The sequence below is a fragment of the Castor canadensis genome, chromosome 7 (assembly GCF_047511655.1).
Source record: "Castor canadensis chromosome 7, mCasCan1.hap1v2, whole genome shotgun sequence".
Taxonomy (NCBI): Eukaryota; Metazoa; Chordata; class Mammalia; order Rodentia; family Castoridae; genus Castor; species Castor canadensis.
In genome coordinates, this window is record NC_133392.1 from 60,019,074 (window position 1) to 60,044,359 (window position 25,286).

General features: G+C 49.4%; 2 protein-coding genes across 2 annotated transcripts in view; one reads left to right on the forward strand and one right to left on the reverse strand.

The window, feature by feature from the left end:
- The window catches only part of Hk1 (hexokinase 1), a 57,246-nt gene extending 50,943 nt beyond the window's left edge, over nucleotides 1-6,303 (forward strand). Inside the window, exons 15-18 of the mRNA XM_020161977.2 lie at nucleotides 347-530; nucleotides 1,842-1,997; nucleotides 3,815-4,048; nucleotides 5,473-6,303. Coding sequence (XP_020017566.1) covers nucleotides 347-530; nucleotides 1,842-1,997; nucleotides 3,815-4,048; nucleotides 5,473-5,614 — 716 coding nt within the window. The 3' untranslated portion in view covers nucleotides 5,615-6,303. The remainder of the gene's footprint in view (nucleotides 1-346; nucleotides 531-1,841; nucleotides 1,998-3,814; nucleotides 4,049-5,472) is intronic.
- Nucleotides 6,304-6,387: 84 nt separating this feature from the next.
- On the reverse strand, nucleotides 6,388-24,249 carry Tacr2 (tachykinin receptor 2). The gene is made up of 5 exons (XM_020161566.2): nucleotides 23,297-24,249; nucleotides 17,268-17,462; nucleotides 13,238-13,391; nucleotides 11,737-11,933; nucleotides 6,388-8,335 (listed from the first exon to the last, which is right to left on the reverse strand). Exons 1-5 carry the CDS (start codon nucleotides 23,686-23,688, stop codon nucleotides 8,131-8,133), a joined length of 1,143 nt encoding a protein of 380 aa, XP_020017155.1. The 5' UTR covers nucleotides 23,689-24,249; the 3' UTR covers nucleotides 6,388-8,130.
- Between the last annotated feature and the right edge of the window lie 1,037 nt (nucleotides 24,250-25,286).

Sequence of the window (25,286 nt, forward strand, 5' to 3'; positions counted from 1 at the left end):
GTATACATACGGTTATCTGTGTGTATACGTGTTTATTTTTTCTTCCAATCTGAATATTGCTTATACTTTTGCCACTTGAGATACTTTCCTTTATTGTAAGTCCATCTGCTGTTAGCACAAATATAGCCCTGCCTGCACAGGTCAACATGTGAGACTCTTGGCATGAGTGGGTTAATTGAATGCTCTCTGTGTGGTTAAACTCGGATTCTCCAGTTATATTTGGCTTTTCGTGGATAACACTAGGAAATAAAAGCAACTGCTTTTTCATCTCAAAGACGGTCTCCTCATCTGTGGAGCCCCAGACCTTAGGCCTGACCATTCACCGCCCTCCTCTTCTGTGTTGCAGGGACGGGTTGCAATGCCTGCTACATGGAGGAAATGAAGAACATTGAGATGGTGGAGGGGGACCAGGGACAAATGTGCATCAACATGGAGTGGGGTGCCTTTGGAGACAATGGGTGTCTGGATGATATCAGAACTGAATATGACAGATTGGTGGATGAATTCTCTCTAAACGCTGGGAAGCAAAGGTACTGCCTGGTCAGGAGGCACCTAAGGGTCAGGACAGGGGAGCATTTAGCTGCATTCTGCCTTTTGCAGTGGAAGATGTTTCTAGTAGGAGTGAGGTCTGGATAGAGGTTGGAAAACAGTCCTCGTGATTCACTCCTGACCTTGGCTTTTGGCTTAGGGACAGCAGAAAAGCAGGAGGATGGGCTGTAGATATGGTATAGGATGACTCTAGGATATGCCTAGAGGACAGGCAACAGTGGGCACACTGCCCCTGTGGCCTTTTTCAGCTTGGAAGAGTTTGGCCTTCTTGCTGTGTCTTCCCCTTCAGAATAATATGAAGTGGGTGTGGGAGTGGGAGGCTGGGTGGGGGGGTGGGGAGTGGATGGTAGGGGGTGGAGATTGAGAGAAGTGGGCAGTGAAAGTGGTGAAGCAGAGGCCTTTTCTCAGTGTACCCTTCCCACCACGAACTCCTGCACCTCCTACTGGCTATTTGGAGCTTTGCAGCTCAGGTCTCAGGGACCATGTGTGAAATAAGACAAATGACCCTTTGTCCCAAGTCCCTAGCAACCAGACCATTCAATACCATGGCCAGGACAAGCTGGTCCAAGTCATGTCCCCTGGATCAGAGAGATGGACTACAGTTTGACCTTAGGAATGTTGTGGCCTCCTGAATTTCCCTGGCTACATGGCCTTATCACTCTTATGTACTGTGCTTGACCAGTACTTTGGATGTTTGCAAAACCTTCAAAAAATTGAGGAGCTTTCCTTTGTTGTGTAGTTGTCCTGTGAAGACTCAGACTGGTCATTTGTTTTTCGTGGCTGTGTACTGAGTACTTTGCAGAGGGCTCACACCATGCTGTGCTGTGCCCTGGGACTCAGCGCTGTGAGATGCACACTCCTTTTCCTCGGGGATGGCCATCACTGCAGTGGTGATGAGAGGCAGTGAGCGTCTGTGTTGCAAAGGAGAAGGGAGAGGTGTGAGGAAGCCTGGAACAGTCAGGTACAGCCAGTCTAGGGACACACCACAGGCCTCTGGGGAGTGGGCATTTGGCCTAAAGCTCAACCAGGCAAAGGCAGGAAGTCAGTGAGGGAGGGAGACCATCTAGCAGGTAGCTAGGACTACTGAGGGATTTGTGTCTATGAGGGGAGGGTGGATGGTTCTCTGGTCCTTCCTGGACCCTCTTTCAGCCTCCGTGGGCACCACAGGGCAGGCATGTGGCTGTGATGATGTCCTTTTGGGGCAGAAAGAAATCTGGAGTGACTGTGAGACCACAGGCTGGTGATCTTCCTGGTCACTTGGCATAGACACCCCAGACCCCTCGTCCTCTCAGGTATGAGAAGATGATCAGTGGTATGTACCTGGGTGAAATCGTCCGCAACATTCTCATCGACTTCACCAAAAAGGGATTCCTCTTCCGAGGGCAGATCTCTGAGCCGCTCAAGACCCGGGGCATCTTTGAGACCAAGTTTCTCTCTCAGATTGAGAGGTAAGTGGGGAGGGGTTTCTACCACCATTCTGCTTTCTGCTTCTATGAATTGGATTGCTCTAGGTGCCTCATGTAAGTAGAATCATATAGTATTTGTCCTTTAATATCTGGTTTATTTCACTTAGCCTGTTTTCATGGTCCATCGAAGTTGTAGCCTGTGTCAGAGTTTCTTCCCTTTTAAAGACTGAGTAATACTCCATTGTATTCACATACCATGCTTAGGTTGTCTGTTGGCCTGGGCTGTGATCCCCCATTTTACATTTTCTGCTGTAGCTTGGGTAACAGGCACATGCCGTCACGCTTAGCTTTTTTCCATTGAGATGGGGGTCTCAAGAACTTTTTTTTTTTTCTCAGAGACCTGGAATCATGATCCTCCTGGTCTCAGCCTTCCAAGTAGCTAGGATTAGAGGTGTGAGCCCCCAGTGCCTGGCTAAGGCTGGCTGGTCTTATCATTGTTATTCTCAATATCAGGATTAGTCATTGTCATTTCTTTCACTTTAGTACAAGTCAGACAAATATCCCAGAGGAAAAAAGTCTTGGGACTTAATAGGTAGTTCATATGTCCAATAAACGGAAAAAAGTCACCCTCACTAATAGAGAAGAATGCAAATTCATGCAAATAAAAGCATCATGTGGTGATGCCATTCTTAAGAAATGATCAAAAATTTTAAAAGTGATCCTTTCCAGCTGGGCATGGTGGTGCACACCTGTGATCCCAGCAGGAGGATCTCGAGTTCCAGGTCAGCCTGGGCTACATAGTAAGACACTATCTTAACAAAAAAGTGATCCTTTCCTCTGAGGACACCTACGGCCAAAAATTATATTGGTGAGACAGTGTGCTAACATGATTTTCTGAATGGCATTTACCACAAAAGCCCTTTGACTCAGATACATATCCTAAGGGAAAAAAATCAGTTACACATAGGTTTATATGCAAGAAATTTCATTAAAAGTTTACTTTGTAATAGCGGATGATTGCAAATACCTTAAATCCCTCTAAACTGGCTGAATAAATTATGGTGCATCCTAGAATGGAATATTATGGCAGTCACTTCCAATCCTGTTCTCAGATAGGGCTGTGGGAAATTGCTCAGATGTCTAAAACAGGAAAGAAGACAGAAAAGTTGGCCAGGTGCCCGTGGGCTCACACCTGTAATCCTAGCTACTTGCTAGGCTGAGATCAGAAGGACTGAGGTTTGAGACCAGCCTGAGGAAAATAGTTTGCAAAACCCCATCTCCAAAAATAACTAGAGCAAAATGGACTGGAGGTGTGGCTCAAGCGGTAGAGCACCTGCTTTGCAAGTGTGACACCCTGAGTTCAGGCCCCAGTCCCACCAAAAATAAATAAATAAAAGACAGAAAAGCATGATGGTCCCATTTTGTATACCATATGAACAGCACCATTGCTTAATGATGTTTAGGAAAACAGATTGGAAAGAAACGCATTAAAATGCTGATAGCATTTTCCTAGGTGTTGTGATAGGAGACAGTTTTAATTTCCCAATTTTAATTTTTCTAGTTTTGCCAAACTTTCTACACCTTAGCACATGATACTTTTGGGATCATTACAAAAAATAAATGGTTTTTTGTGGTTGCTGTTTTGCGGTGCTGGGGCTCGAACTTGGGTCTTCACGCTTGCTAGACAAGTGCTTGAGCTAGTCTGCCAGCCAACAAATGGTGTTTTGAAGGGGGGAGGGGGAACCCATGATGCTATTTATAGAAAAGTGTAGTGATTTGAAGCCAGGCTTTTGGACTTGGTCCCCAGGCTGCTCTGTGGGTCCCGTTTCATCCAGCCCCTTGGCTTTTGTTCACCACAGTGACCGATTAGCGCTGCTCCAGGTCCGGACCATCCTCCAGCAGTTGGGTTTGAACAGCACATGTGACGACAGCATCCTGGTCAAGACTGTGTGTGGGGTGGTGTCCAAGAGGGCTGCACAGCTGTGTGGCGCAGGCATGGCTGCAGTGGTGGACAAGATCCGAGAGAACAGAGGGCTGGACCATCTGAATGTGACCGTGGGAGTGGACGGGACGCTCTACAAGCTTCATCCACAGTGAGTACGGCTTCTGGTTGGGATGGCTAAGCTTGCTGGGCTGGTGAATTTCCTTGAGAGTCACAAGGCATCACAGTGCGGTTCCCACCAGAACAATTCCTCAATTCCTCACTGGACATGGCAGCCTGAGCCTGTGCATTCAGGGACTGGGGCCTTTCTGGGATAATGAGCAGCTCTAGGGTTTGACTAGGACCTCTAGGGAACCAGAGAAGAGGCTTCACATAGCAGCATGGTGTGACCCTCTTCCTGAGCCTCCTGGATCTTTCTGAAGTAGGATGGGAAGGGAGGGGAGAACAGGGCATGGGTTTACCCACCAGGAGGAAATTAAGAAGCGAAGTGGGGTCCTGTTTACCCACAGAATTGAAGCTTGTTAGGACTTGGAAGGCCAGGCTCACTGCTGGCCCTTGGTTGCAGGGTAGGGAGAGCAGGGAGTAGCCTCCTTTTAGTCAAATATCTGACACCTTATCCACTCGTGTTATAAAGCTTGGCTCTTATGAATAGCGTGACCGTGACTGAACTGGTGGCACTTTTGCCAGTGAAAAGAATGCTACCAGTACTCTTGGAGCCATCACAGATAAACTGGGCCATAGTGTTACTTTGCTTACATTACCTGCTTACCTCATGGCCATGCCTTAGAATGACACATCTGTCCTGCTCCATCCTCACCTCCATCTCTCTGCCTTCATAGTTGTCTTCATTGTCACCAGAAGCAGCGGCACATGTGTGTGGTATAGGGCTAGGCTTTGGATCCATGTACTCTTGGACTCAATTCAGGTACCATTTAGAAGCTGTGCTCAATTGTTTGATGTCTGCCAACTCTTGTCTTCTTCATGGGCTCACAGCCACTGGCAGGACTAGAAGCTATGTGTATGCAGTATGGGCAACTAGCAGGTGCTCGACAAAGGACAGGTATTACTTCTAAGAGCCTTAGCCTAGCCCTGTCTTTCCTTTTCAGCACAGAATACCAGTCCCCAGAGTCACCTCCCATTTAGAGATCATCCCTTTCTGGGAGGCCACCCTTTCTTGCTGCTGAGGCTGGTGGTAGGCTGGGGGTCTCAGAGGGCTGCAGTAGGGGGGTACAGTTCCTCACAGTGCTCGAGTAGCTTGGGCCTGCCTTGGGCGTCCCTGCCCCAGGCCCAAGCATCTTGATTTTCAGATCCCCTAGGAGCTCCACGCTCTCAGGTGGACTGTCTGAGTGTGTTGCCCAGGTCCTGACTCTCACCAGCTGTGCAGGTAGCTGGGTTTGTGCAGGTAGCTTGTGCCCTTGCTGGAGATTGTGACAACAGTACTGGCTGTAAGTCCACTGACCTCCAGTCATTTTCAGCTGAGCTGCTCCCACTTCACTGTTGGTATTTTGGTGTCGCCAGCTGGGCAGCATCACCTCTCATCTTCCTGTCCCTCCTTCTCTGTCTTTTGTCTCACAGCTTCTCCAGAATCATGCACCAAACCGTGAAGGAGCTGTCACCAAAGTGTAACGTGTCCTTTCTCCTGTCTGAGGACGGTAGTGGCAAGGGGGCTGCCCTCATCACAGCCGTGGGTGTGCGGCTCCGAGAAGCGAGCAGTTAAGAGCCAGGACCCCCAACCTGCTGCCCTTCCAGCACTTCTCTCTAAAAGCAACGACCCCTTGTTCCACCCAGCGAGCCATGCTGGGAGACCCCAGCGCCAAAGCCCACAACGCTGCAGCGGGAGGAAAACAGAACCCAACTAATGGCGCATAACGTAGGGTACAACATAGAGCGTGTGCTGTTGATAATCTCTCTCACCTGCCCTGCCACTCTGCATGATTTGATTTCCACCCGGCCGTGCATTCCCCACATGTGAAGTGTCTCGGCACCCATTCCTACCACAGGCACCCCGACAGGCCTTCTGGGCCTCCGAAGCCCGTCCTTGGGGGCGCCTCCCTTGTGTGAAGTGTATTATCACCAGCAGACACTGCCGGACTCCCCCTCCCAGGGGCATGGCCTGAAGGATGAGTGAGGAAATAGCCTTCCTGCCTCCTCCTGTCCCAGTGCCCACTGCAGCCTGGCATCCCATCAGGATGTGGCAATGCCACTAAGTTGTGTGTCGGTGGAACCGGTCCTAGCCACATTGTGACAGTCTTGCATTCTGTTTGTCTCATGGGGGGAGGTGTGCAGTCCTGCGGGAAAATGTCTTGTCTCCATCTGGGTAACAGGAACCAACAGTGCTACCACTGGAATTTCCCATCGCTTTTGTGAGCCATGTTGTATGACTAGTAAACTTTGTACCAACTCAAAGTCCCGACTGATGTTTCTGGACTGGGGAGAGGGGAGGAATGTGGACCTCTGGCTAAGGGAGAGAGTTAAAAGTAAAATTATGACCTGCAGCCCCTAGCCTTGGTTTGGCACAAGGACTTCTGTATTGTCCCTGCAAACTATCACAGGCCTAGCCTCTTGCCTGGACTCCCACACCTGCCCTGCCAGTTCCTCTTCTAGTCCCAGCGTCCCAAGTCCCAACCCCAAAGCCTGGAAAGAACACAAGCCCCTGCCCTCCAGCAACCCATTCTCCTCTCTTGCTAAAACAAAGGAAAAGTGATCTTGGCCTCCATGGGTTGTTTGGGTTTAAAGAGAAGACAGTGCAGCGTGGCCTTCCCCACCACCCCAAGCAGACCCTGCCTCATTGGGGGATGAAATACAACCCCTGCTCCAACACCCAGAGTCTGCAGGCAGCCCAGGGAGGTAGGGTGGCTGCTCTCTCTCCCTCCCCAGACCTAATGACCCCATCCAAACCTTTTACCCACCCTAACCTCAGGAGACACAGCCCAAGGTGGCCATTTTGGATTCTTCCCAAAACTCTTTGGTGGATTCCACATCAGTGCACCGAGTTGTCCTACGATGTCCCAGCCACAACTACAGTCTAAGTGGCTTCCCAGGAGTAGTGCATGCCCGTCTGATTTGTTGAGGTCAAAGGGTCAGAGTCCCTTTATTGGGACATGGGCAATGCCAGGGTCTCTGGCACAGGGATGTCTGTGGAGAACATAGATAGCATGAAACTTTGGATGTGCATTTACAGCATTACTTGGTTCTTCTGGAGACCACTGGGGCAAGGGTAGAGGGTAAGTCGGCACGTGGGGAGAGGTTCAGCCTTGGGTGGACTGAGCCAGGCCTGGAGCATTCTGGGAGTTGGGACAGTTGGTATTCTCTTCCAGCCAGCTTCTTGCTGCAGAAGTGAGATGGCTTTCATGTAAAATGGCTGTCATGGTAATAAAAAAATCATGGCTATCATTTGTTGAACACTTAATCTGTGTGTGGCCTGCTAGTTTGTAGCCATTGCCATTGAGCTTCACAGAATCCTTGGAAATAGTTTTACCACTGGAAAGAGGAAAAGGCTGAAGGGAGTTAGGGATACAGGTGGGATTTCTTTTGACCTAACCACGATGGAGCCGGGCTGTATCTGAGTTCTTCGATTCTGAGGCTGAGAAGCCCCAGGTTGACTCACAGCCAGTGGGCTTTGCTAAATTAGAAGCTTCCTTCTGTCTTCAGCCTAGAATGAATCAGTGTCATGTTTGTGTGCTACCTATGAATTTGCTTCGTCTGGTTTATCCAAGGTTTTCTGAGCCAAATTTAACAAGTCTGGAGGATTTCCATCTTTTCTTGAAAGATCTGGCAACTGTGGGCTCCCATTACCATGTGACAGCAGTTGTCCTGAATTAAGCATCTTCTGTCCCCTGCAGTCTGCCACAGTCCCACCTTTCCTATCACCCCGATACTGAGGCTGACAGTTGACTTTAATCATCACATTTGCAGCTTTTCTTTTATACTGGATCCAATTTATTCTTTACATTGTATGCCCCAGGAAGGCATTTGAGCTTGCAACATCTGGATTAGGTAAGTGTTGGCTCACACTGTCATCTTGGACCCTTAACTGACTCCCTGAAATGCTCTGAGATGGGTGGCTGGGCTCTGAACTCTTAAGAGTTAGCATCCTCTGTAGAGTTCCAAGCACCATCTTGTTTTTCCACTGACATATTGAAGAGTGGGGCGTGGGCCAAACTTTCATATCTGATCTTCTTGCTTGGCTTCTCAAAGAGAGCTAAGCCTGGTCCTGCAGCCAGGCACAAGGTTTCATGGTTCAGCAGGATCCCCCTCTCGGAGACCCCCAGTCTGCCCATTGGTAGCCTCGGAGGGGGCCATGAATAAAGTCTCTTTTGTATGACATCTGTTGACTCTCATGGAGAGGGATGGGGTGTGAGTCAGCTCCAGTTTATCTTCTTGGGTTGGTGTGACCCATGGGCAGCAACGGAAAGCAAGCCGGAATCCAGAGCGAAACCTAGGAGGTGGGGGACATAAAGTCACCTTGAGCAAGGGAGTTAAGGGTACAGGAGCTGTCATGTGGCTGCTCCCAGCACCCGGAGACTATCTCTCTTTCAAAGGAAAGTCACTGCCCCAGTCTGAAGAACCTGCAGTTGTTTGAGGTCTCTTACAGAGATGCATTCTTCAGTGGATTTGGTTTTTGGAAACAACCAGAAATATTCTGGAGCTTCGTATAGTGATTCAAGTGGGTGATTAAGCTGATTTAGACTATTTACTGTTATAAATGAAAAGTGACCAAGTATGGTTACAAAGGAACGACACTTCTTAACTGGCTTCTAAAGAGTATTCAAAGAGGAGTCTGTTGAGAAAAGAGTTGGGTTCTGGCATCATTGGCGGTTGACACTCTCCCAAGGGACTGCTTTAAAGGAAACTTCACAGGTAGAACTGCCGAGTTGGGCTTCATTATCTTAAAAATAACCCTATGGCAGCACTGACTGTCCAAGTGTGTACACTGTTGGAAGCAGAGGTGAGTGGAAGAAGGGTTGGGCCAGATGTTGGTGGCTCACACCTGTGATCCTATCTACTTATCTACTTGAGACACTGAGATCTGGAAGATCGTTGTCAGCCTGGGCAAATACTTCTTGAGATTCCATCTTCAAAATAACCAGAGCAAAATGGACTGGAGGTGTGACTCAAGAAGTAGAGCTTTTACTTTGTAAATGTGAAGCCCTGAGTTCAAACCCCAGTCCCACCAAAAAAACAAGGGTGGGGGGACAAAAGAGAACACCAACCCCAGGGAAGGGCAGAAACAAATGGGACCCTGTGCAGACAGAGGGCGGAGCTGCATTCGCTTCCTGGGCTTCAGTGTTCCATGATTCAAAAAAATCGCTTTGCTTAGGATCCTCGACTTGTAGCTCCGCAACACTCCATGATGGAGCCTAGAGAGGCCTGTACCTTACACCTACAACAACATCCTCAATTGTGTTCCCCAGTCCTCCCCAGCAGTCCTCACTTCTGTTCCCTATAACTGACAGCTCCATCATTTTGGCCAAGAACACATGGACTCATCCTTGACCGTCTCACATGCCACCTCCCCTCCATCAATTCTTTTGGCTCTACTTTGGCAACATCCAGATCCCAACTGCATCTTGCCCTGGTGGAAACCATCTCTCGCCTGAATTGCTGCAACAGCCTCCCTGAGGCCATCTCCCTGCCTTTCCCCTTGCTCCCCTCTGGTCTAGATCCATTGTAGCCACTGTACTGCCTCTTCTGAAAGGTAAGTGGACCTGTGTCTGCCCTGTGGTGGCTCCCTGTGTTAGAGCAGGAGCCCAAGTCCTAACCAAGGGCTGTTGCTTGGTCTGTTCTTTGCAAGACTGATTCAACCATTTAAACCTTTGCTCAAATGCAAACTGCACCCCCTCTGCTCACTACCTAAGTCCCTCAGCAGTTCCTGTCCCCCCCACCTGCCCTCTCCACTTTTTCCCATATTGCTCTTGTTTAACACACTATGCAATTCACTTAGTAGGTGTGGGTACCGTCTGTTCCCTCCCTAGACTGTCAGCTCCTGAGGAAAAGGAACTTTGGTTTTGCCCATTGGTGGATCTCAGGGTCCTGGAACGGTGCTGAGCACACATCACCACTGGTGAGCATTTTCTGAACGAGTGGAGAGTCCTGCCCCAAGTACCAGTCCTGTGTACCAGCCCTGTGTCACAGCTGGTGTTACCACATACCAAATGATTTGGAAGTGCCTTTAGGAACTAGCAGAGCCCTGCAGTGTTGCTCAGGCTCCAGGGACTGTGTGGTTGGGTAGCAAGAGAGTGGCCAACACAGACGGGTGTGATAGTGATCCCACCTTCGTGTGACAGCCCAGTCCCCAATTTCTCTTTCCCTCCAGTCTCATGAATGAAAAATGTGTGCTGGTCTGGAGGTGGGGAAGAGGTTAAGATGGCTGGCCTTGGAGCTATGTGGAAGCTGTATCCTCTGTTGTAGTATAGAGGCTTATGGGAGGGGGTGTCTTCCTTTCTTGGGCTCAGTTTTCTCATCTGTATAATGGGGTAACCCCTACTTCTCTCCTATTATCCCTCACACCAATCAGGAGCTAGAGGGTTTGCACTCAATTTATCCAGGCTGCCCTAGGTGAGTGGGGTATCTGAGCAGTGAAGAGCCCGCTGACATCATGAGTAACTGGACACCTGGGTAGGGAGGCCATAAAAGGCACTAGCAAGAAGACCCAGGGTCAATGTCACCTACACCAGTTTTGTGAGGCCAGGACTCAGTATCAACATTTCCTCTCCTCTCGCCTGCCCCCGCAGGCTTCTCCCAGGCTGGAATCCTGATCTGTGTCTGAGGCTCCTGCCTAGTTTATCACCTACTCTCTCTGACTTCACCTCCTCAGCAGCACCAGGGCTCAGAGAACCAGAAGAGGTGGAGCCAGGAGTGAGATCTGTCGTTCCCCACAACCCCCACACCGGTCGTCTCTGCCAATGTCATGTCCATCGCTTGGAAGAGAGGAAACACTGTGATCTTGCTGGCAGAGGCTGCCCCCCACTCGGGCCCCTGGCTCCTCTTGAGTACTTCATAGGCCTAGTAGGTTCTGCTCACCTGGACCCAGGAAAATACTCAGGAGGAAGCTGTCAGAACATGGCGTGGTGGTACATGCCTGTAATCCCAGCATTTGGGAGATTGAGGCAGGAGGCATGAGAGTTCAAGACCAGCCTAAGCTACATAGCGAGACCCTGTCTCAAAATTAAATGTTAAAAACGTACTGGAGACCCGGGCGCCGGTGGCTCACACCTGTAATCCTAGCTACTCAGGAGGCAGAGATCAGGAGGATTGAGGCTTGAAGCTACCCTGGGCAAATAGTTTGTGAGCCCATATCTTGAAAACACCCATTACAAAAATGGCTGGTGGAGTGGCTCAAGGTGAAGGCCCTGAATTTAAGTCCCAGTACTGCAAAAAAAAAAAAAAAAAAAAAAAAAAGGCACTGGGGATATAGTTTAGAGGTAGAGCACTTGCCCAACATGCACTGGGCCCTGGGTTCACCCCCAGCACTGACAAAAAAAATCAACAGCACTCAGTCCTTGCTCCTTGACCTGGATCTTTCTTACTCTGTTCCTTCCTTCTGCCTCTCCCTCCATCTCTTTGACATTGATTTCTGTCTTCCCCTTGTCCCAGACACAGTCCCCAGAAGAAACAGCAGGAACAGACGGGCAAGGCTTTGGGAAGGAGGTGGGACCTAAGTTAGGCACAGGCCAGAGGGAGGGTTGTGCTGTGGGCTGACCTGGAGGATGGCATTCCCACTTGGGGCTCGGGGGTGAGGGTGGTTGTGGGGCCACTCCCAGGCCAGTACAGGAGCAAGGGTGGAGGCTTCAGCTGCAGGGGAGTCCAGAGGACTCCCAGAGCCAGGGTGGGGCTCACCTGTGGTTTAGACAGCAGTAGATGATGGGATTGTACATGGTGGAGCTCATGGCCAGCCAGAAGAGTGCCAGGTAGACCTGCTGGATGAACTTGTGGTAGTAGACATCCTCCTGAAAGCTGCCCAGGATGAAGTAGAGGTGGTAGGGCAGCCAGCAGACAGCAAATGTCACGACTACCAGCACCATGGTCTTCACAAACTGGTCCGGGAGAGGCTCAGTCAGTCTTCAGCCCCTGAGGCCCAAGCAGGTGTGGGGCACCTCTCACACCAGCCTGGGAAGCCTTCCATGATCAGACCCACCTATTCCTCTGCCTCAGTTGCCTGGAACCTCTGCTACCCAGATGCCTGAGACCCCACCTCAGGGCCTTTGCAAAGACAGGTTCCTTTACCCACACTGCTGTCGTTCTTTTGAAGTCCTCACTCACAGAAGTGGGGTTTGGGGATCCTGGAGTCCAAAGGATATTCAGGACCCTGTCTTTCAGACCAGCTCTCATTCCCCGGAGAATGAATGAGCTCTCACTCCTGACTCCTCCCTTAGGGAACCCCAAACTACCCTCTCTCTGGGATTGATGTCTCCAAGGCCCTTCTATCTGTGGGCAATGAGGTTCCAACTAGGGATCCTCCCAGCCTTTGCCCAAGGGTCCTGATCCCTCCCCCCAAATGCCTGGTTTCAGGAGGCACACTCCTGCACTGCCCAGAAACCCACAAGGAATGGGAGACCCCAGTGGTGTCGGATGTTCAACTGCCTCCCTGAACTGCTTTATAAAAATGTCCACTATCTATTGGGCATGGTGGTACATGCCTATAATCCTAGCTATGTGGGAGGTACAGGTAGGAGAATCACAGTCTGAGGCCGCCCCGGCCAAAAAGAAGGAGACTGTATCTGAAAAATTACTAAAGCAAAAGGGGCTGGAAGTGTGACTCAAGTGGTTGAGAAGGGGGTGCAGCCAAGTTGAGCTTCACTTGGGAGGGAGGAGGAAGGTCGAGAGCACAGAGAGCTATCAGACCCACTGGGTGGGAGGCTCTGGAGGCTGAGGGGGTGGAGGAACACTGCCACATGGCACAGAAATTGGACTTGAAGAAGCTGGGCTACACTGGATCTCCAGCTCTCTGAGGTTCCCACATTTAAGGACTTTCTGAGATTCTATCTAGGTGCCTCCTGTATGTACTTCTAGGGAACTTCTGAATCTCAACATTCCAATTATCCAAAATGCAAACATTTGAAGATTCCGTCATACGAAGATTCTTGGAGGTATATGAAATTCAGTGGGGCTTTAGGATTCTCTGGTTCCCTCACATTCTAAGAAATTCCTTTAGTTTTGTATTTGCCCAAAGACCAAAGGTCCATCCACCTGCTCAGAGGAAAGAATTCAGATCTGGCTCCAGGTGGGGCACAAGGGCAGGTGACAAGATGGTCTGTGGGCCTCAGTGCCCCATAGCCAGTGGGCCTTGACCAGCAAGGGTAGGGCGGGGCGGCCTGGACTGCTATATCCCTGTGCTCACCTTCTTCTTAGCCCGCAGGTGGCGCAGGTTGGCACCATGCACCTGGTGTCTGGGGACAGCTCGTCTCCAGAGCGTGAGGCCAATGATGCTGTAGGCGACAAACATCACCGTGAGGGGCAGAAAGTAGATGAGGGCAATCACAACAAGGTGGTACCTGGAGAGAGAGCCAGGCACCCGGTCAGAGGTGTCCCAGGTTGACCCGAGTTCCACCTGCTCTGCTCTTCCTAGGACCCTGTGGTCCCCACCCTCAGTCCTGTGCTGGGCCACCTTGCAAGGCCTTGGTTTGAGTAAAAGAAAAAGGCTACATTGGCAAGCATATCTGCCAAAAGAAGGCTTCCTCTGTAAAAGGGTTACCAGCATTAGCCACATTGTCCTTCCATGTGACAGACATGGCAGAAAAAGGAAATGGGTATGAAGAAAGTTAAACAAGTTTTACATTTGTTTAAACTGTAAAATACCAGCCTGCATGGTGGCTCATGCCTGTAATCCCACAACTCCGGAGGCTGAGGCAGGCAGATCATGAGAGATGGAAGCCATCTGGACTTCATAGCAAGACCCTGTCTTTAAAACAAGCCGGGCACCAGTGGCTTGCACCTGTAATCCCAGCTACTCCAGAGGCAGAGATCAGGTGGATTGTGGTTTGAAGCCAGCTGGGGCAAATAGTTTGCAAAACCCTATCTTGAAAAAAAAAATCACACACAAAAAAGGGGCTGGTGGAGTGGCTCAAAGGTGGAGGCCCTGAGTTCAAACCTCAGTACTGAAGAGTTAAAAAAAAAATTCAGCACAAAGGAGAAAGCAAAATTACTCATCGTCTTTCTACCACTATTAGCAGTGTGGCATATTTTCCTCCAGAGTTGGATGTAAGTCTAGGTACATCTACGCGTGTACACACACGTGTGTGTGCTGATGTGAACATGCAGACACATGTAATGTATACCTGAATACCTGCCTGGGTGGATGGAGAGAACTGCTGGAGTTAGAGAGGTACCATCCTGTACCAATATCCCTGTGGAGGAATGGGACGGTGGAAAATTTCCACACTGCCCTCACACTATGCCATCTCCTTCCTGCCCATCAGTGGGGACAGTGCTCATGCCAACAGCACCCTGGACTCTACTCCATTTCTGCGCCACGCTGCTGTGTCTCTGACCAGCCATGGGACGAGGACTGACTCCCACGCAGGCTGTGAAGGGCACCCTTGGAGCATCCCAGGAATGGGCCTGAGAACCCCAAGTCTTCCATGTGAGCTTTTTCTTTCTTACTAGGAAAGGTGAGGTGTTCCCAAGCTCCCCAACCACACCCCCAAGTGCCAGCCTTTCTGGGCCCTTTTTGGGAGGTGTCACCAACCCTGAGGGAGGGGAGCAGGTGACTCCAGCAAATCTCTCTCTTAGCTTGCTTTTGGCAAACAAGGCACATGGACATCTACACATGCTGATCCCTTTGTAGGGACTGGGTTGAGCGCCCCATCATCAAGTAGGTAAGAGGGGGTAAGGAGTAGCAAGTGTCAGGCTCCTATCACCTTGCAGCGTGCCTAAGCTCAAAAGACCTTGACCATCCACTGGGCCAGCTGCCTCAGTGTCCAGATGGGGAAACAGGCCCAGAGAGGCACAGGAAGTTTGTGTCATAGGAAGCAGCTCTGTAGACTTCATCAAGACCTGAATGATCTCTCTTTCACTGAGGTCAACTCTGCAGGAGTCAGAATGGGACTATTATTAGCCTCAAATTTAAAGTGTGATCTTGGGCAAATCAGGTCTCTTCTGTAAAAATCAGGATATCATCTCCATGTCCTTCCCAAGTCTTTTCCAGGGAGGCAGCACAGGATAGAAGTTTACCCTTGGCTAGGTTCCTATACTGAGGAATTCCTCCTGAGCTGAGGAATATTGAGGGCCACCTTCTAGAATCTGCCAAAATCAAGAATACCTCCCTCAAGGCCTGGACTATCCTTTTTGAATTTTGATTTTGGGGTAAATGTACATCTTCCTGGAGACAGCAACTGTGATTTCATCAGATTCCTGCAGACACACAGAATGTGAGCTTGTGAGGATGGGGCCCCCATTCCCAACGAGTAACACTCACGCATAATATCAGGATTTCTCCAAATCCTTTCAGAAATCTAAGTAACACCAATATATGACTTTCCTAGTGAACCCATGACCTCTTGTCTTTCCCTGTTGCCTGCATCCTCCCCAAGGAGTGAGACCGCTGAGCTCTCTTCTGAGGGAGAAATTCCATGTTAAGATGGACAAACACTGCCCCCCAGTGGCCAGTTCTAAAATGCTCGGCTTTCCACCCTTTCTAAGAGTTGGGTACAGGGTAGAACCACAGATCCTGGGCAGGGCCTGCCCTTGGGACTGGAGATCCTCGGTCCCCAGGAACAGGCTTCTCAGTGGATGACGTCTTCCCCAGAACGAATGACAGAAGTGGTGCTCCTGGCACTGCTCAGGACAGATGGGGCCCAGGTAGGGCCAGGTGTTGGGGAAGGGTCTTAAAGGAGGCATGGGGGGGGGGGGCTTGCGTGGCCACGTTACCTAGAAACCATCAGCGAAGACCATGCACGTCCTCAAGCTTGGGGCACGGGACTTTATTGGACTAAATATGCTACCTCTAGGTTTGTTTCTGTCCTCTGTTTAAGCTTTCACACACTGGGCATCAGTGTGTGAACTGTGTGCAGGTCCCCATTTTAAAGAGAGAGGGAGCCAAAGGCTCAGAGGGATGAAGTGATGGTGAGGGTCCTCCAGGAGGGAGCATGCCAAGACTTGGCTGGGTACTGACTCCAAAACCTCAATGGCTTGCTTACCCCATACCTGCCAGCAGTGCAGTGCTTAGGAGTCACAGTTACGTCGTGAGAACCTGGGAAACAGTCTCAGAATGGGGACAGGACATACCCAGGGTCACACATGCTTGAGTTCTTCTACCCATCCCTGCCTACCTCCAGCCCATGGCGCCCATCTCAGCATGAAGCAGATACCTGAAAACATCCCAGCTCCATTACCCACCCTTCTCCCCACATCCCTGACCCTGTGGCCTAAGCAGAGCCCTCCAAACACACGTCCCTAACAGGCTTCCACACACGCATGTATCTACACACGTGTAGTCATGGGGGAGTACAGCCATGTGTGTGACACATGGAGCGACACACAACCCGCATGCATTCAGGTCACGTGTGTCCTCAGTTAGGTGGCTGAGGCACCAGCTGCACATGAGTCCCTGCTTCCCCACTTTCTACACGTGTGGTCTTGGACATGTCACAGAGTTTTTCAGTGCCAAAGTGGAGTAACAATAATACATACCCATCATATAACGTGAATTAATGGGGATAATATCTATAAAGTGCTTAGGACAGGTCTGAGATTTGGTGTTACTTTTAGTACAGATGGTCCCTGACTTATGATTTTTTGACCCAATGATTTTTTTTTTTGAGGTACAGAGGCTTAAACTCAGGGCCTTCACCTTGAGCCTCTCCACCAGTCCTATTTTTGTGAAGTGTTTTTTGAGATAGGGTCTTTTGAACTATTTGTCCAGGCTGACTTCAAATCACATTCCTCCTGATCCCTGTCTCCTGAGTAGCTAGGATTACAGGTGTGAGCCACCAGCGCTCAGCTAACATTTTTTTTTTAATGATAATGCAAAAGTGCTAGGCATTTAATAGAAAGCAGACTTCAAATTTTGCATTGGATCTTTTCCTGAGAGCTAGTGATACATGGTACAATCTCCCAAGATGCTGGGCGGTGGCAGTGGCAGCGAGCCATGTGGTCATGAGGGGAGATGACCCACACTTAACAGGGTGCTGTGCTGCTACTGATGTGTGTAGTAGGTTATATGTATTAAATGCATTTTCGACTTAAGAGAGCTTTAACCTTCTGGGGCTGTTAGTCGAGGAACCTCAGTATAAACACACACTCACATAACCCCATATTCTCCCAGAGTCCTGTGCACACACTGCACACACAAACATAGGGGCACACACACACTCACTCACACTCACACACAAGCACATGCACAGTGCCCCCTTACCCCCAGGGGGCCTTACACAAGGAGTGTCTTGCCCCCTCTGTCTTCAGGCCAGGCCACCACGCACTTGGTGGCACCCTGATCCACCGTGATGGTGGAATAGAAGCACTGGGGGAAGGCGAGAGCCAGGGCCACCAGCCAGATGCCGGCGATAACTGCCTTGGTGCTGGGAGCTGAGAGCCGCGGCTGGAAGGGGTGGACGATGGCCATGTACCTGCGGGCAGAGCACAGCGTGAGTGTCAGATACCCTCCCATCAGACCTCCCTCCTCCTCTTCCCTATCCAGCCCAACCCTGCCAGTCCCTTCTCACGCTGCTGCCAATGTCTGTGCAGCAAGCGGGGGGCCTGGGGATTCCCCCACCGCCACACAGCACACAGTGCCCTAGAGCCTAGCCCAGGCACCCAGCCATCTCCTCCCTCTGGACACGGACAGGCCCACAGATGGGCACCAGAGAGTGGAGAGGCCACACTGGAAGTCCAACTGGGGGCAAAGTGGAAAGTCCAATAGTAGCCTGAAGCTCAGCCTGGCCTGAGCCCTCGGCCTTACACCAGTCGCTCCTCACTCAGAAACTAGCACAGCCTGACCATGCCCTGGACAGAGCTCAAATGCACTGCCCAGCAAAACTTCCTGCCATGGTGGAGGCTACGAATGGCCTGCTCTGTTTGATAATTGCTCCCATGAGTGGCAAGGAGCATGACCAAGACAGGAACTGGGCTTTAATTTTGATTAAGATAAACTTAAAATTAGGTACATCATAGATAATGCAAGCCCAAACCTTTAAACTCAGCCTTCAAGGGCCTCTGCACATGACCACCATGCTTTCTAACCTCTTCTGTCCCTGCTTCCTGGAGCTTCCCTGGCTCACTCTGGTTGGAGAGAGCCTGTGTGACACTCTCTGAGGTGTTGCTTCCCTCTCCTTCTGTAGCTTCTCCTTCTTCTCTGTATTCACTGAAGTCCAAGTGACACATCACCTCCTTGGTGAAGTTAGCCAGGACAGGCTCATCCCAGCTCCTGCCTCCTGGGGAGACTGTGGGGACTTGAGCTACCATTTAGCAGCCCTGTGCCTGGTGAGGTGGAAGGCCCACTGCCCAGTGGCCTTTGGTGGCACTGTCATCTCCATTTCTACCGCAGGAGACAGAGGCTTGGAAAAGTGAAGAACAAGAGACAATGCTCTCAGGTTGTGAACCCAGGAAGGCTCCAGCTGTCTGCTCTTGGGCTGTATAGTCCAGACACACAGCCTCTGTGGGCATGTGCTGGGCCTGGTGGTGGCCCCCTAGGGCCTTAAGGAAGGCAAGCTTCTTGTTTCTCCAAGGTCAAAGCATCCAAAGGCACCACCCGCCAGGGACACAGCACCCGGTCCTCCCAACATGTGGTGTGACCAGAACAGTGATTTCCGCCTCTGTAGAGCGCACAAGTGGGACTAGACTGGAGGGTCTCTTTACGCCATGGGGCTGATGGCTGTTTGAGAAAGCTCAGGGACCCCTTATTTGAATCAGATTTTCATATGAGTAAATTATAATGCACTGGATTACAAACAATATCAGTCATACTGAAATATAGTTATTGAAATATAAAATTGGGCCATTGTAATATATGCACTTCTTATCACAACACCTGATTTTAAATTATGCTTTACAGCCATAGTAACAAAAACAGCATGGTACTGGCACGAAAACAGACATGTAGACCCATGGAATAGAATAGAATAGAATAGAAATAAACCCAAGCAGCTGCAGCCACCTGATTCTCAGCAAAGGTGCCCAAAACGCATTTTGGAGAAAAGATAGCCTCTTCAACAAATGACACTAGGAAAACTGGAAGTCTGTATGTAGAAGACTGAAACTTGACCAGACACCAGTGGCTCATGCCTGTAATCCTAGCTACTCAGGAGGCAGGCATCAGGGATCAGGGATCAGGCAGATTGGGGTTGGAAGCCAGCCTTGGACAAATAGTTCAAGAGACCCTATCTTGAAAATACCTAATGCAAAACAGGGCTGGCGAGTGGCTCAAATGTTAGAGTGCCTGCCTAGTGAGAGTGAGGACCTCAGTTCAAACCTCAGTACAGCCAAAAAAAAAAAAAAAAAGTCTGAAACTAGACCCCTACTTCTCACCCGGTACAAAAATCAATTCAAAATGGATCAAAGGCCTCAATGTAAGACCTGAAACTGAAACTACTACTGGGAAAACACTTTAAGGTATAGGTATAAGCAATGACTTTCTGAATAGAACTCCAAAAGCTCAGGAACTAAGAACAAGAATTGACAAATGGGATTGCATCAATTGAAACAATTGTCAGAATGAAGAGACAGCCTACAGAATAGGAGAAAATCTTTGCCAGCTCTTCACCTGACAAAGGATTAATATCCTGAATTTATAAAGAACTAAAATAATTTAACACCTTGGCTGGCAAAGTGGCTCAAGTGGTAAAGCACTGCCTAGCAAGCATGAGGCCCTGAGTTCAAACCCCAGTGTCACAAACAAAACACCAAAGAACAAATAATCCAATCGATAAACAGGCAAATAAACCGAACAGATAGTTCTCAAAAGAAGTACAAATTGCCAATGAATAAGTGAAAAAGTATTCAACATCTTCAGCCACAAAGAAAATGCAAATCAAAGCTATATTGAGGTTCCATCTCACTCTAGTCAGATTGGCAATCATCAAGAAAACAAACAACAACAAATGCTGCTGATGACTGGGGGGGGTGACACTTATACACTGTTGGTGGGAATATAAATTAGTGCAGCCACTATGGAAATCAGTACAGAGGTTCCTCAAAAAATTCGAAGTAGAACTCCCATATGATCTTGCTATACTATTCCTGGGTGATAAAGAAATCACCCAAAACAATCTAAGCCGTTGTACAGTAGAGATACCTGCATACCTGTGTTTACTACAGTCCTAGTCACCAGAGCCAAGCTATGGAATCTGTTAGGTGCCCATCTGAAGACGAATTGGATAAAGAAAATGTGGCTGTGTACATAATGGAGTGTTATTCAGCCATAAGCAGAACAAAATCGGTGGTGTGATTCACGCAGTAGAACACCTGCTTTGCAATTATGAAGCTATGACTTCAAACCCCAGTCCTACCAGAAAGAGGAAGTAGAAGGAGAAGAAGGAGAAGAAAATCATATTGTTTGCAGGAAAATGGATAGAACTGGAGCGTTTCATGTTAAGGGAAATAAACCAGAGTCAAGAGGACAAATACTGCACATTTTCTTTTGTATTTGGAATCTAAATTTTTTAAAAAGACATGAAAGTAGAAGGGGGACTATCTATTTGGAAAGAGTAGGGGGACATCAGAAGGAGGGATGGGGACAAGAGAGAGTAATGAGGGGGAGAGTATGATCAAAGTACATTATGTACCTGTATTAAAATGTCATAATGAAACCCATTATTTTGTACAATTAATACACACTAATAAAAAAAGTGTGTGCATATCTGGAACCTACAGTAATTTTGAAACAGTGATATTTGTAGATTTCTGCAACACAAGTATCTGTGATTTCTGTTGGTGACGAAGATCAGGCACTGCTGGAGTCCTGCAAACTGCTTTGCTGTGTGCATTTGCACTTGTGACTCTTGTCTCTACACAAGGCCCTGCACTCGCTGGTTTCTTTCTGCCCACGTTCTGCAGTCAGAGGTCAGACACTTCTGGACTTGAGGTTACTCTCCCTGACTGACCTGTGTTGGTGACTAGGGTCTGGGCCAGCTCTGTCCCTCACCAGCCTGGACCCTGGCGAGCACCTCAGCAAGACATAGGAGTGGGCCATTGTCCTTGAGGTCCTGGGCACACTCCTCCCTGCCTCCATAGATGCAGCAGGTGACCAAGGATCCCTTGGGGGCTCAGGTTCACTTGCTGCTCTTGGGAGATGGGGTGGGAAGAAGACAGATGGCTTATCCTGTAAGTAGAGGGGCAAGTCCTGTGACTTTGGACTAATCTGGATCCAAGTCCTGTCTCCACTGCTTTCTAGTAATAAGGTCTTGAGCAGATAGCCTTAGCTCTTTGGGCTTCCCATTTCTGCCTGTGTGAGTCAGGTACTAGTAATTCCTGCACTAGGCTTGTTGTGCGAAGGAGATGAAGAGTTTCTGAGCAGAGAATGAAGGTAGCAGGAGGTCAGGACTGGAGAAAGTGATTACTCCTGTTTCCTCATTGCCTTTAAATTTACCAGAAATGGGTTTGGTCCTGGATGGCCCCTGGATCTTCCTCCTCTGGGTTAATCTGACCCTTCGGACAAGGCGGGGACAATAGAATGTGCCCTTGAAGTTTATGTAGTCCCTGCCCAAGTAGGGAAGTTCACATCACAGTGTCTTGGATAGTAAGATTCTGTGCCCCGTAAACATTTCCATACCCCACCAGGCTCAGTCTCTCATCTCTTTATCTTTGCTGCCATCCCACTCTCACAATGAGCACCCCCAACACCCATTTAGCACTACAACCTGCTCCCCCCCATACACACACCCAGGCACCTGAATCCTTTCCTTCTCTCTAATTTTTTGTAGCACTCGTGACCTCAAAATACAGCATAGAATTTCTTTATTCATATGCTTACAATTTAAATTCTCACCAGAGCAGGCACATTTTCCTGGTTTTTTTTCCCCTCTAATGCTCAGAATAATATCTGTATGTATCAGGCACTGGGCATACATTTGTTAAAAGGATAACTGAAGGAAGAAATGGAGAAGTGAGTCAAGTCTCCACTGTGGTTGTCCTGATCCGAGCCACCACCCTCTCCCACCTGGATTGTTATCCAGCAGCCTCCTGCCTGGTCTCCTGGCTCCCACCCTGCCCTCTGCAGCCCACCTGCCCTTTAAAATGGAAGCCATGTGAGGCCAGGAGCTTGGAGTTATTTTTCCATTGGCCTGTGTCCCTCTAGTGCTCGAAACTGTGCTCAATAAAGAAGAGGTACTCAAGTATTTGTTGCATGAGTGAAAACAAAAGTCTTAGTGGGACATTCACAAATATCTGGGGGCATTAAGGTATATTTGGGGGCACAGTCAGATGATGAGGGACCTTCCTCTGTGCTGACAGCCCACAGAGCTGGGTTCTGGGTGCCTGACCAAGCCCCTGACTTGCTGGCAGACCTCAAGCAATTCTGCTCATCTTAGCCTCAGTTTCTCTGGGTGTAAAGGCAGAAGTTGGGCCTAGATGAATGGTATTCTATTTTTTCTCTGATTTTTCTAGTGGAAAATGAAAATTTCATTAGAAGTGAAATTTCTTCTAGTGGAAGAAATTGTCCCAAATGAAATCTCCAGGGAAACTCCATAGTCAAACAGCCAAAGGTAAGCAGTGAGGAGCTGTGGGTGAAGGTTCTGGAAAAGTTGGGGTGGGTTGTAGAATGTGGGGAGACGTGAGGTTCAGACTGTTTAACCATCCTGATGAGGGTTCTATGGCCTGTACCCCTCTCTCTGCCTCCCCTTCATGTATGATGTCTTCCCCACGTCCCTGTCTCCCGTCAGTCTGCACCACATTCCTCCCCTAGTACCCAGGCCTTCTTCCATGTCCAAATTGAGCCCTTCCTGCCTTAAACAGCTTTCAAAGGACTTCATTCTGGTCCATTGCTAGCCCCTCCACCCCTACCTCAAGCCCCCTCCTCCAAAGATCACAGTCTGCAGTCCCCAAGAGCAGCATCAGGAAAATGATTGGCTCTGTCACAACTGAATGCAAACTGCAAGCAACGTTACATTTTTCCTTCATTTAATCTGTCAGGAATATGAAAACCATACGAGCAATTTTCCCATAGTGACAAAAACACACCAAAACAAAGATTAAGACAGAGAAGAACACACCAGAAGGTCCCTAAAATATACCCACTTTTCCCCTACAGTTTGGAGCTAGGGCAAAGTTCTTCCTGGGTCTAACCTCTACCCGCTTTGGCTCCACAGTCCCCCTCTCTTTCAGATCCATAGTTTTGAATCATGACCAGGTTGGAAGGCAATTCCCTGGGTTCTTCCCTAACTTTGCTGTGTGACCATAGGCTGGTCACCACTCCATCTGAGCTTCAGCAAAGTGAGATGTCCCCCCCTTCCCTGCTGTCCCCTCTTGCCTGTCAGCAGCTATTGCTGTCATGGAGTAGATGCTGACGAATGTGACTGTGATAGGGAAGAGGTTCTGGAAGTAGCAGAAGGCACGGCCAAAGTACCAGATGTTGTGACTGGCATAGATGAAGTTGAAGACAGCATTGAAAGTGGCCATGCAGAGGTCAGCCAGGGCCAGGTTGATGATGAAGTAGTTGGTGACCGTGCGCATCCTCTGATGGGCAAGGATGATCCAGATGACTGTGGCATTGCCTGTCACAGCCACCAACACCAGTCCCAGATAGGCAATGGCCCATAATGCCAGCTGCCAGCTGGGCATGCAGAAGGCTGTGATGCCTGTGGTGTTGCTCTCGAGGCCAGATGAGATGTTGGCATCCATCACAATGGCACAGGTCCCCATGCTGTTTCTGGGCCTGGGACACAGGGCCTGGCTCTACAGCTCCTCCTGAACTTGCAACAGAAGAGAAATCCTCTTTGATGCGTGGATATATGGGGATGATGGGAACGGAGAGAAAAAAATTCAAAGTGAGTTTTGTTCAGCCTGGGGGCCACGCCTGTTTCTCAAGCAAAGATGAGTTGGACTGAGCAGAAAGCCCAGTTCAAAGTCATTGTCATGTCAGATTCCCAAGTCCCAGCCAGACTTCTCAAATGTCACGTGGAAATCCAGAATTCAAATCACGGTTTCAGAGCAGGAACCTTTTTTGCAGCACATCAGTTCAGTCCCTTCATTGAAGAGACAAAGATTGAGAGCAAGAGGGGCATGACCAGCGAGGTCACTCAGGAAGTTGGTGACAAGCCCAGGAACCAGGTCTTTCTTAATGCTACTCAGCAAACATTCCGGATGAGAGTCTGTGGATCTCACAGGTCAACAGTGCGCAGGCTATCTCTGTAGGTTTTGGGGTACAGGCTGGGTTGGGGGCTCCCAACTGCTGCCAGCCCTTGGCCACTGCTCACAGCTGCTCTTCCCTGAAGGGCAGGCGCAGGCCTTGGCAGAGATGCTGTTTGTTCATGAGGTGGGGCTTTTCCTCCCGCCCTCGTCCCACCTCCTGCTGGGATGGCTGGGTCTTGTCTCTTGAAAGATTTAGGGTAGGCTGGGAGGCAGGGAGAGACCTGGGGGAAGTAGGCACAGCGTGGGTGGGGGGGCACAGGGGCATGATCCCCAGCGGGTGTTTACATTCATCCTGGGGCGGAGCTGCATCTAGAAACATTTAGGAGCCAGAGTGAGTTTGAGCTAGCCTGGTGACCCTGAACATTCTCTTAAATTGTTCTAAAAAGAAAGTCTTAGTTAAATGCTCAGAAATAGCTGGGGAGCATTGGGGTACGTTAGGTGGTGGTGGAAAAGTCAGATGGTGAAGGGGATTCCCCCGTGTACCCAGCCCAGAGGGCTGAGTTCCAGGTCCTGCCTCTTTTCCTGACTTGCTGACTGACCTTAGGCAATCCTGCTCATCCTAAAATGAGCCAACCTCAGTTTCCCTGGATGTAAAATTGGAAGTTAGGTCTAGATAAATGGCATTCAAACTTTCATCTTTAACTAGTAGGAAAAAAGTTCCCAAATTAAATCTTCAGGGAAACTCCATAGTATACTAGCTAAAGCGTGAGGGGCTGCGGGTGAAGGTTGCTGGGGTCACTGGGGTAAGGTGGAGGACGGAGTTGTAGTGGGAGACAAGGGAAGAATATGGGGGAGAGACAGTGTGCCTCTCACAGTATATTGGTGAGTTTTAAAAGAGATTGTGTCCATGGAGTATATTTAGCACAGGGATGGCACGTAAGAACGTGACATGGATTAAGAGAGAGAAGACAGACCTGGAAGCATTTATAACCAGTTCCTGGGTGATGTTGGTGCTGCTGGTTCAGGGACCTCACTTTGAGAACCACTGTCTTAAGACAAAGATGGGGCTCACTACCTCTTTTGTGAGCCCCAGAAAGGGCAGAGATTTAAGCCCTAGGGGCTTCTCTAGGGGTGCCCACGTTTATCTGGTCTTGGTTGTTCAGAGTGAA